Source organism: Lissotriton vulgaris, chromosome 7 (assembly GCF_964263255.1).
Source record: "Lissotriton vulgaris chromosome 7, aLisVul1.2, whole genome shotgun sequence".
Taxonomy (NCBI): Eukaryota; Metazoa; Chordata; class Amphibia; order Caudata; family Salamandridae; genus Lissotriton; species Lissotriton vulgaris.
The window spans coordinates 268,933,874-268,946,634 of NC_141695.1; the positions used below are offsets into that span (position 1 = coordinate 268,933,874).

Sequence of the window (12,761 nt, forward strand, 5' to 3'; positions counted from 1 at the left end):
TTTTTAAATCCTGTTTTTGAGAACAGCACTTTTAGAAAGTTGCTGTTCTCTTGTCTGACCTTTCTGTGTGACTTGGCCTGTTTGTGAATTGACTGTCTGGTTTGTGAAAGACAGGGGCTGGGTGGCTCCCAGAGGCTGAGTGGGCCATCCCTGGGCTGAATAGCTCCATCAGCATCTACAGTGGTGGGAGAGGGTAGCACCTGGGCCTGAATAGGGCTGTGCCTGCCTTCCACAATGCTGGCTCCACCTCCTCCTAGGCGGCTGACGACCCTGCCCCTCTCTCTGAAAGGAAAGGAGAGGCCAGGAAAACAAAGTGCTCATGGAAAACCCAGAACTGGCTCAGACCAGGCTCAGAGCCCTCCTGCACAAAGGGAACAAAGACTTTTAGGGGTATAAATACAGGACCCCAGACTACAGAAAATTAGATCATCCTGGAATCAAGAAGGAACCTCTGCCAAGGAGAAAGACTGAAGACTGAAGAAGGAAGACTGTCCTGCTGTTGGTTTGCTAGATTGATCTGCAGTTGCTTTGCTGCCTAGGAGTGGGGAAGGACTTTGCTTTGTGCTGTGTCCCCTTGCTTGAAGGAATCTCCAAGGGCCTGAAGAAGAGCTGGCTCCCTGTAAAGAAGTCCCAGGAACAAAATGATTATACCCCCGGCTTCCCTGAACTCTGCTGAGAGAGTTCTGTCCTTCCTAGAGTGCTTGGGCCAGTTGTGGTGCCTCTGGAAGTTGTACCTCTGTTGGGAAGCTGGAAACCAAGATTTTAAAGACTTTCTGCAAGTTTTAACGCATCGCTCGCTTGCGGAGCGCATCCCCGTCAGTGCCAGGAAATTCCCGCCACCACGAAGGCCGAGATCGTCGCAGTGCCTGTTGCAGCTGCCAGAGTTGTCGCATCCTTCGTTTGCGGGGCGCACCAGTCCGGTGCGGGAAGATTACTACCGCTGCGCGTATCGTCGCAGAGCCTGTCATCACTAGGTGAGATTGTCGCACTGCATGCTTGCAAACCTCTTCACGTCACTGTAAGAGGCGTCGCAGAGCCATCACATCGAGGGCCCGTGAGAGAAGATCGCCGCTGAGCTGCGCATCGTCACTGCATCGGAGATCGTCGCCGCCCCAAAGATCGTCACATCGTACCTTTTGCGAGCCGCTTCCACCGAAACTTGTGCACCGGAATCAATGCAAGGTATCGCATCCCTCCCCATACAGACCGGAGTCCCCGCAGCACGCCCGCTGTGTCCAGCGGGGTTGTCGCATCGCCTCCCCAGGATCTCAGGAGTGACGCATTGCTTCCTTTTCAACGCTACAGCTTTCACTTGGAACTTTTGTCGCATCTAAAGGTACTGTTGGCTAAAATGTGACACAACTGTGGATTATTTCAAAGCAACCTTAAGAACTCTCTCGAAACCATATTCTTGAACTGTGTATGTTGGATTTTTGTCATTTTGGTCTTGTGTAGTTTAGATTAAATACCTTTATTTTTCTAAACTGTTGTGGAGTCAGTTTGTGGTGTTTAGTTTCACTGTGTTACTGTGAGTGTTGGTACAAATACTTTGCACATTGCCTTTGACAAACCTGACTGCTCGTGCCAAGCTACCAAGGGGGTGAGCAGGGGTTATCTAAAGAGTGTATCCTTCTTACCCTTACTTGAAGCAAGGGTCCCTATTTGGACAGTAGTACCTACCTCTGCCAACTAGAGACCCCCAGTTCTAACAGTATGCATTTATGTATGTTCATAAAGTAAACAGATAGCAGTTGAATAGGAGTTGAGTATGTTTAGAAGAAATACATTGCAATTCCACCTGTGAGGCTGAAGGTCAATGCACAGAACTATTAAAACGCCCCTTTTTGTGTCCAGATGCCTGTGCATGATGCACAAATGATTAGAGGTTGAGATGTAGAATTTGAGATCCAATATTACCCTGACTGCAGCACTCTTCAACAATTTAAGAAGGTGGATAACATGGCAGAAAAGTATTGGCAAAATGAGTGTTGAAAGAAATGTATCTGTTAGACATCCCTTACTACGTGTGTTGCAGAGATGGGCTGGCAGAGCACATTCAGGCTCAACACCAAGAGCCCATGAGTAGGATAGCACCACTTGGCAGGCTAGGGATCACAGATTGCAGGGTCAAGATGCTTGGGTCCAGGTTTTTGGAGCCTTCTGTCCCTGAGGCTATAGTAAGGGTCCAACTAACTAGCCCTTCGAGTCAATCGGAGGTCCTGGGTTCAACAGAGGCAAGACAGGCAGAAGTCCTTCAGAGCAGCAGTTCAGCAGAGTGGCAGGCCTTTCTGCAGCACAGCAGTTCTTCTTCTTTGAAGAGTATCCACAGGTCCAGTAGCATACTGAACAGTTGGTGTCTGAGGTCCAATACTTATATCGAGTACCCACTTTGAAGCGGATGCAGCTTCTAGAGGTTTCTATTTGAAATGCACAGATTTCCTGACTACCTTGCTCCAGAATATTTACATGGCGTATGCAGCTCTTTGTGTGGAGGCAGGACACAGCCTATTCAAGTGTGCTCAGCTCCGCCCACTCATCCTGCCAATGATGGTGCATCCAGGCTTACCTAAACTCTATTTTGTGTGGCAGTCTAGAAGGAATTCACATAGCCCAACATGGAGGTTGATAGCTCTGAAGTGAGCTCTGTTGAAGGAGAATCCACCAATACACCATTGGATTTTCGGGGGGAAATACAGCTAGCACACATGGTGACGCGACAGAGAGGAAGAGGCAGGTCCCATGCGCGGGGAAGGGAACAACGACCACCGAAGAAACCCCCAACAAACCAAAAACCAGAAGGGGTGGAAAAAGAAGCCAAACCAAAAAGAGGCAAAGGAAAGCAAAAGTAGCAATAAGGAAAAATCATAAATTTATCAAGCAAATAATTGACATATATACAGCTAAGACTTTTAAATAGAGGTCTCTCTTATTGTCCTACGAAAACTATGAATGTACCAAATGCACGCATTGATCTATACAAATTTTGCAGCAAAGTAAAACTGAAAAAATACTTTGCTGAAAAGGACTCTAGAAAATCAGATGTCCCCAAGATGAATAAAGTAATATCCACTGTCGCACAAAAAGACTTACCAGCCATGATAACTCTCGCATCAATAAAAGAGAGCCCCTCAACAAGTCAGGAAGACAACACAATATCTCCACAAATGGAAATCGAGTTCTGTGACACTCTGGGGATACCTACGAATTTCGGAGCCAACAGCGGTTTAAAAAGAAACTCTAGATTCTGTCCGCAACTTCCACCGGGCAACAAGGTGGATTTGTTTCAGGAACTAATGGTTGAAGAAATCACGAGGATCGCAGATAAATCAGCCGGGGCGGTGAAGAAAAAACGAAATCTCTCACCAGAAGAGTATAAAGCCATGTCCGAATTAAAAAAACGATGCAACAATAATTATCAATTCATCTGATAAAAATGGCAATCTCATTGTACAGGACGTACCCAGTTACATCGAGGAAGCAAATAGGCAACTGAAGAACCAAGAACATTATGAGAAACTGGCAAAAAGCCCAATGGAAGAATGGACTAGGGAATATCACTCTATGTTGTTGTGCTGGAAAGAAAGAGGCCTACTTGACTTCGATGAATATTGCTATCTAAAAACTGAAAACCCAATTGTTGCTACAATATACTTTTTACCAAAGGTGCACAAATCCCTCAAATGCCCCCCAGGAAGACCAATCGTGAGTTCGATAGGATCAATTTTGGAATCTACATCAAGATTTATAGATGTTTTCCTAATGAACTACGTGACAACCTTACCATCTTTTCTGAGGGACACAATGGATTTCTTACAAAAGATCTCTGAAAGTGAATAGAAACCAACATACTTAATGGCAACCATAGATGCTGCCTCTCTTTACACCTCAAGTCGCCATGAAGATGGTGTAAAGGTCGTGAAGAATGCACTAGAAGCACGCTCCGTCAACCTGCTGGAACACACAGCAATGCTACTAGATATGCTTCACTACTGCCTGACACATAATGCTTTCCTGTTTCCGGGGAAAATGTATCTCCAAAAGCAAGGGACCGCAATCGGGACATAATTTGCGCCCACTTATGCAAACCTCCTGATGGGGGCATGGGAAAGCGAGGTAGTGAAGAAAGACAAAGAAAACTTAGAGGGGTCCAGAATAAAACTTTGGTGTCGTTTCATAGATTACCTGTTCATCGTATGGGAAGGAAATGAGAACTCACTAAAAACATTCATTGGATCCCTAGAAGATAATGATTATAATCTACACGTCACCTCAACAATCAGTTCTTGGAACTTGATTTTCCTAGATGTGGAAATATTTGTGAAGGATAACAAACTGTGCTCCAAGATCCACAGGAAACCAACTGCATGCAACAGCATCCTCCACACGAATAGTGGACATCCTGTAAGATTGAAATGGAGCATTCCATATGGCCAAATGTTGCGAGCTAATAGAAACTGCTCTGAACAGGAAGATTTGGCGGAGGAAATAAACAAAATGAGCCTTCGGTTCCTTGAAATGGGATATCCTGAAGATGTAATATCCTCCGCGAAAACCAGAATGTACATGAAAAATAGAACTGATCTACTGGTTCCAAGAAACAAAAGGCCAGAAAACATCATGGATCCGGAACTCAAACATACCTAGATGTGTCACTTTGTAAATATGACTCAACAAGGTGCATTTTTTACAGCACAGGTGCGTCACAAAAAGTGATGCACCGGTGGAGTAAAAGTGACGCATGGCCTCATAAATGAGGCCTTCAGTCTTCTACTTCTGCGTCATATTTAATTTAAGACGCATTATGTCACAAGTACTTACAGATACGTCAGTATTTCTGACGTATCTGTAAGCGCAAAAGTGATGCATTGCTGGAGTGTGTCACAAAAGTGACACACCTCCAGCAATGCATCCTTTCACATGGGGCCAGGCCCATGTTAAAGGACCTGCGTCAGTGTTACGCCTGCTGTGAGGCAGGTGCAAAAATGAGGCCTTCAGTCTTCTACTCTTATTTTTTCTTTCACTTTCTCTGTTTCTTCACTGCCTTACTTACCTGGTCTCACACTTACTTGTCTTTATCCAGTCTGTATCTCCACTCTTTCCAAAACATCACTGCTCTTTTCTTACCCTTCCACACCCCAGTTCCTTTACTACATTTTCTTCGCATATCCACATTCCCCATGTTCACTCTCCTTCTCCTCACTCTCCTTCCCCACACTCACCTTCTTTCAGTCCCCCTACTTCACTTCCCTTCCCTTCTCCTCTCGTCCCTTTCTGTGCTTTCTCACTCATTTTCCTCTCCTTTATCAATGCACTCCAATCCACTTACTCTTTTTCATTTTTTTAAGAACACAGCTCTTTGATGAGAATTGGAGGTAGTTCTGAAAAGAAATTTTGTTTTCTTCTTTTTTTAGAACAAAAACAAAAACAGGGAATGGGAAACTGCTCAACAGGAGCAAAAAACAAAAAACAAATTTAGGGCTGGGAACGGCAGCGATGGTTCTCCAATGCTCGAACCATGAACAGAACACTTTGTTCCCCATAGCAAAGTAGCTGATCACAGTCTCTGCATTTAATAACACCTTTATTAAAAGCAGGCTGAATGTTAGGAATCAGCTCTTGCGATTGCCCCCTCACTGAAGTAGTTGCTCCTCCGGTTGAAGTAGAGGCCCCATCACTGGGAACCTCTTGTGCCAGAGCCCTGACACTCTCCCGGACAAAGTTCTGGGGGTGCCTCCTCTCGACATGGCGAATCATAGTGGAGTTTCAAAAAGAATATTTCTTGGTGGGGTCACCCCGTGACAGGACAGTGTGACAAATCCTGCACTCCACCTTTGGAGCATTTAATTTTTTCTGGTCATTTGGAATGGAAAAAAACTTCCATATGAAGTGTTCTTTTATTTTCGGCTGAGGAACCTCTTCATCAAGAAATCCCTCTGAGTCATCTTCACTGCTGGATGGTCTGGCAGCCAAGGTAATCCAAGATATTAATCCAACAAAGATCCGACAGCAAAAAGACAGGTCTTGCAGTCACAAAAGTGAAAGAAGAAGTGAAGGAAATGGGTGGGGATTTCATTCTTTGTAAAAAAAACTGTTAGCAACAAATGAAAAGAGTTATTTTAAGTTCACATGACTTGACGCGCTTACACTGCGCGCAGCGAAGCGCTCCCGGGGGCGCTTACGCGGCGCGAACATAGGCGCTTCTGGGGGCGCTTACGCAGCGCGAACGTAGGCGCTTCCAGGGGCGCTTACGTGGCGCGCCTAAGTGACGTTTCGATAGGAAAAATATTTTCATTTCGTAAATCAAAAATACTGCTTTTATAAGTATGGTACTAAATGTCTTCCATTATTATTTACTTTTCATACATCTTTTTTTTTACGAACGCAGAAATAGCGCTGTCGGTGCGCTCTCGGGAGAGCTTACCGGTGTGCGCACCCTGAGTGCACCGGGAAAAAATGTTAAAAATATATACATATATAATTAATTGTTGTAAAAAACAGCTAACAAAAAAAAATAATCGTAGGTTACAAAGTCGATATACAAATGAATTAGCTTTTAAAAAAACTATGATATTCACTGAAAAAACCATAGGTTTCACAAACGTTATAGTTAGGAATTAGCTTTTAAAAAACCTTTGAAATTCACTGAAAAAACCATAGGTTTCACACTCGTTTTAGCTAGGAATTAGCATTTAAAAAAACCTTTGAAATTCACTGAAAAAACCATAGGTTTCACACCAGTTATAGTAAGCTGAACAGTTTACTCCTACAAAACCATTGAAATTTCCACAATATAGTTAAATGGACTCACTATAACTCACGCGCCCGCAATCCACTGCTGATGATTTCACATATTACATCATTCATGACATGGTCAGTGACATCACTGATGACATCACTGATGACATCTCAAATGACATCACTGATGACATCATCCATGTGATAATACGATGCACCTCCTCACACTCTAATCTAACCTTTGATACACCCAGTGTTAAATACAAACTACTATTCCTGAAATTATTGGCACACCAATACCAGTAACTACATACGCACTCACTGATTCCTAGGTCTACACACACATCCACTCATTCACCCATACAATCACTCATACATACAGACACTCATCAATACAACACTATCATATCCACTAATACACCTATACAGACACTTACATGCTGACACTGATCCACAAAGTTACTCAAACACCTAGTCAGTTATGCAAAGAATCAATCACACTCCCATTTCCTCAACTACAAACTTATACACACTAAACCTTACTTATTTAAACATATACTAACACATACCTACTCTCTTTCACAATCACTAATACAAGTAAACATTGATCCATACAGTCACTTACGCAATCACAGGCTCTAATGTTTAGTCATTTATATATGCCAACTCTCAAATGCACTGTTTTTTATATATGTACTTACATGGACATGTAGCACTGATATATCCATTCACTCAGCAACACACCCATGCACACAGTCAACCGCTCATACAGCTGTTCCTATATGCACTCTTGAACCCATATACCTAGTGAATAAACTGGTCACACATCTATGCACAGAGTCCCACACCTCACAGCCACCCACACACATACTCACCCTCACATTCAAATACTTAGACAACCAATCAATAACCCATATAGCCACTCACATAGCTACTGATCAACACATGCAGCAGCTTACACAACAACAGACATACTGATGCACACATTCAGACAGTTTAGTCACTAACCAATGCATTCAGTAAGACACATTTAATCACTCACTCATACAGCCAGTCACACACCTACTAAATCCTTCATCCAGGCACTCATACATACACTCATTCTTCAATATGTTAGACACATTTTAACTTTACAGGAACACACATTCACTGGACGATATCATCAGTGATGTCATCAGTGATGTCACTGACCAGGTCATGAATGATGTAATATGTGACATCATCAGCAGTGGATTGTGGGCGTGCGAGTTATAGTGAGTCCAACCAAATATAACGTGGAAATTTCAATGGTTTTGTATGAGTAAACCGTTCAGCTAACTAGAACTGGTGTGAAACCTATGTTTTTTTTCAGTGAATATATATATATATATATATATATATATATATATATATATATATATATATATATATATATTGGATTTGGGGCTCTCTAGTTGGCACAGGTAGGTACTTGTGACAAATAGGACCCTTGCCTCTAGTCAGGATAAGGGGGTACACTCCTAAAATAACCCCTGCTCACCCCCTTGGTAGCTTGGCACGAGCAGACAGGCTTATCTCAGAGGCAGTGTGTAAAGCATTTGTGAACACATTCAGTAATCAAGTGACAACACTACAGATGGACACAACACCAGTTTTACATCAAAAATAAATATCTTTTATATCGACTTATAACAAGACCACAAACAACAAAAACCCACAATACTGTACTTAAAATGGTAGACTTAGCTTTGTTCTCTTTATATCTTAAAATGCGGCACTTTGAGTCAATGTACCTTAAGGTGCGAGAGGCAGGGCAACGAAAGTGTTGCAGGAAAGGTGATGCAGTAGTCCTTTACATGCAAGGATGGTGATGCATTGAAGATCTGGTACAAAGAAATAAAGATGGCGCTTTTTCCTTGATGCAACACACTGCCCGGTGATGCGGCGGCGTCTGCTTTGATGTCATTCCTCTTCTCTGGCGATGCGAGATGCTTCACACGATGCGAGCCATGACAGGCCCTGCGACACTCTTCCCAGTGATGCAGCAGCGTGTGCTGCGACGTCGATCCTCTCTCCTGGCGATGCGAGTTGCTTCCACAACGATGAGAGCCGCAACAGGCCCTGCAACACTTTTCCCATCGCTGCGACATTGCTTGTCGTGGAAGTGCAACACAACTTAAGGTACATTGACGGAGAGTGTTGCATCTAAGAACTGAACTGAACTAAGCTTAAATCTACCATCTTAAAGTGATCATAGTGTGTATTTTTGTCGTTTATGGTCTTGTGGTAACTCTATATAAAGTCTACTTATTTTTTATATAAAACTTGCGTGGTGTCCATTTGTAGTTTTGTCACTGGGTTACTGTATGTGGTCACAACTAATTAATTTACTAAAGCCTCTGAAGTAAGGCTTGACTGCTCGCGCCAACCAACCTAGAGGGTGAGCAGGGGTTATTTTAGGAGTGTAACCCCTTGTCCTGACTAGAGGAGAGGGTCCTTATTTGTCACCAGTACTTACCTATGCCAACTAGAGACCCCCAAATCTAACAGGAACCTTATTAACAAACAAAACACATTTCAGAATGATTTAAACCCTGGCAAAATACCTACAGCACTGGCAAATGGTGGGTTTGAAAACACTTTGATACACTTTCATAAAAATGAATTAGTTCCATGAAGGCAGCAGTAGAAAATCTACCTTAGGAGTCCTGTGTGGTTTTCTGACCTCTGCATATGCTCCGTCTGGATCTGGGTCCCTAAAATAAGAAGGTACTGTCATTTTGAGAGTCAATGAAGGAAATACAGGGTAAGCAACAAAATATACATAATATAATGCAATACATCCGAGACATATGGCACCTGGTACAATCAATAGAAGGTTACTCATAAGCATGTACATTTTCTAAGGACTAAGATTGTATAACTATAGTGTAAGGTAGACTGTCAAACCTTGGTGGTACAAGAGGAGTAAGTGTACAGTGTGAGGTGAGGGCATAGCACTGGTTCCAGGAGCCTGAGGGCTGAATCTGGGTATGTTTGCAAAGATTGCCAAATATCTTTTGGCCGTAACTGCAGGACCTGTTGCTCAGCGTATGTTTCTGCCATCTCTTTGAAATAAAATTGCCCCTCAAGGAATCATTTGATTCAATATAATTATTCAAAACAATGTCACCTTCGTGATCATCAATTAACTAGTGGTGCCCCCCAGGCCCTGGACCCTTGATGTGGCATCAATTGAGATCCATGCAAAAACAACAGTTGATGGACAGAATGCAGAACATTGTCATACATTCACCCCAGTACAGAGATCTGGGCCTAAATCCATCGTTTTTTTGCACTCCACACCACCCCAGTTCGGACTTGGCCATATGCAAATCAGCCTTGACCCTGTGTCTCATGGGAACAGTCCAGCCCGAACTGCCATGCCATGTCTTTCCTGGACCGGAATCAAGCATCCTAGGACCGGTTTCTGGCTATCAGCCGTCTTCAGCCAGGATAGCTTGACTCCAGTGGTGTGGAGAGCATGGGACTCACGTCTGAGCATACCAATCCCGCTCGGGGTGACAAATGCAAAAACAACAGTTGATGGACAGAATGCAGAACAATGTCATACATTCACCCCAGTACAGAGATCTGGGCCGAAATCCATTGTTTTTTTGCACTCCACACCACCCCAGTTCAGACATGGCCATATGCAAATCAGCCTTGACCCTGTGCCTAATGGGAACAGTCCAGCCCGAACTGCCAAGCCATGTCTTTCCTGGACCGGAATTAATTGAGATCCTCCTAAAAGAAAAGAAAAGGAAAATCCTGAAGTTGTGGGTGCTTCATGACTGCGAACAGGCCGTTTGTGTCAATATATTGCCGCTTGAGCCAACCGCAGCATGAATGCCCAGTGAACCAGACTCTTCAGGCTGCAGCATCATCCACAAATGACTGACATTGCAAGATCCGCACTTCACACTACAGCATTGAGTGCCTGCAGAGACCACCAAAGGGAAGCTCCAGCAATGAACATCCATGACACCACACATGATCTTTGTTCTAAAGTGACGACCATCCGCGACTCTCTCCCTGTCCCTGCTCCTCGCAGCCACCTCCACCGTCAACTGGACTTTGGAAGATACCGCACATTGTCCCCAGCACAGCAAACACAAATAGCCAAACTAGTGAGTCAATTCCACATTCTGCTTCCAGGAAGACTTAGGCAGTATTAATGTCAGGCTGAATCTGGTGTACCAGGGAGAATAGGGTCCCGAAGATGTTAAAGGTCACCCTACATGTTATAGATGTTGAAATATTTGGTAATACCAGTCCATTTAGGAGTGTTCTGTCTGTTGGTAATGATACAGGCCAAAACGTTGTTGTCTACATTAATGAGATACAGTAGATGTAGGATTTATCTCATTACTGTCCTGGCTTCAGTAGGTTAGATGTTATGACCTCTCTTGATCTCATTGGTAAGACACTTAGTTTGAAGGCCTGTTTATATAGGCCAGCCTACCATGATGCTAATAGTAATTTATATGCTTTAAAGAATACTGATGCAAGTGTAGTCAAGTCCAGAGCTTTATCTCCCAGAATGCTGTATTGGTTTCTTCGACAGAAATCGGTACTAGTAGGAAGTTGTGCATTTCTCCTTCTATTCAGTCCAGGGCTATGTCTTCCAGGTATTGTTCTATGTCAGTTATCCTAGTAGTACCTGCTCAGTTGTAGAGGTAAGTATAGTGTGATTGGAATATGTGAAATATGTTTTTAATTCTGACGATTTCCCCTGAGTCGGCCATCAGTGTGTGGACCGTGATGGTGGTGAGAATGTCAGCCACGCCAGAGTTTTGGTGAAGCTCTTGTACCTAGATATAAGCAGCATTTCTTCTGCCTCTGCAGTCACTCTGATTTGACCGGGTTTGCCTTTATATGACAACCCTGGTAGTCTCATTTATTATCATCTTACCTTCTCTTTTGAGAGATATACCCTCCAGCTGGGCCAGGTAGCTACAATTGTCCTGAGGAAGACCCTTCAAATTCTATCTTTTAGGATCTTTGGGGCACATGCATCAACCTATTTAGGAAGTGCAAATGGTGCGAATCGGTAAATTCGGCCGTTTGCGCTTCCTAAATACGTTTTTGGGATGCATGAAACAATTGCATTTAAGGAATCGCATTTGTGCGATTCCTTAAATGCAATGCATCAATTTTTTTAAAAATGCGAATTTTGAAATAGGAAGTGCAAATTAACACAAGGTTGACCCTCGTGTTAATTTGCGAAATTCTTTAAAAAAGCACAAAAATGCATTTTGGAAAGTGTCATGTTACAGACACGCATGTCCTTAGGACATGTGTGTGTGTGTGAAACATGCACTTTAAAATACATTTCAGGGGTGCAGGGGGGGTCTTTTGGACCCCCCTCTGCACCCTTGCAATGCATCAACAAATTGCGAATTCCAAAAAATAGAAATGCAAAACGACATTGATTCCTATGGGCCTGTAGGCCCATAGGAATCAATGTAATGCCATTCCTTAATTGCGATTCGCAATTAAGGAATCGCAAATTCCAAAAATTAAGAATTCCTATAAAATTTTAGGATTTCTTGATGCATAGGATTTTGCAATTCCTAAATTGCGATTCCTTAATTTTCGCAATTTAGGAAATGCAAATTCCTACAATGATGCATGTGCCCATAAACATTTATTATATCAGCCAAATGTTCAATAACTGGAAGGACTTTCAATACTATGTCACTACATGTTTTGTAATTCTAGTAGACTCAATTTATGTCCTGCTGGTACATTTCTCTTTTTTAATTCGGTGTGTTGTGCATAACATATATTTATTTCCAATACCTGACTTGATCACATTTGCACTGCGCTGTCTCAAGTAGCACCTTAATATTTGCTGGAATTGTCATATGAGGAGTTTTTAATAGGATTAATCCAATCATGAAATCTGAATTTTGCTTGTGTTGCTTTTCCAGTCAATTTTCTGTTAGGGGGAATTATGTATCCTCAAAACACAAATTTACAAAAAAGGAGATCATTTTTAACGA

At 42.9% G+C, this 12,761-nt stretch overlaps 1 protein-coding gene across 5 annotated transcripts in view; it reads right to left on the minus strand.

The window, feature by feature from the left end:
* Positions 1 to 12,761, minus strand: part of LOC147701363 (B-cell receptor CD22-like) — a 550,058-nt gene that overhangs the window by 25,107 nt on the left and 512,190 nt on the right. For all 5 annotated transcript variants that reach the window (XM_086930063.1, XM_086930060.1, XM_086930062.1 and 2 more), the window contains one exon: positions 9,413 to 9,470. In XM_086930063.1, the coding sequence (XP_086786189.1) occupies positions 9,413 to 9,470 (58 nt within the window). The remainder of the gene's footprint in view (positions 1 to 9,412; positions 9,471 to 12,761) is intronic.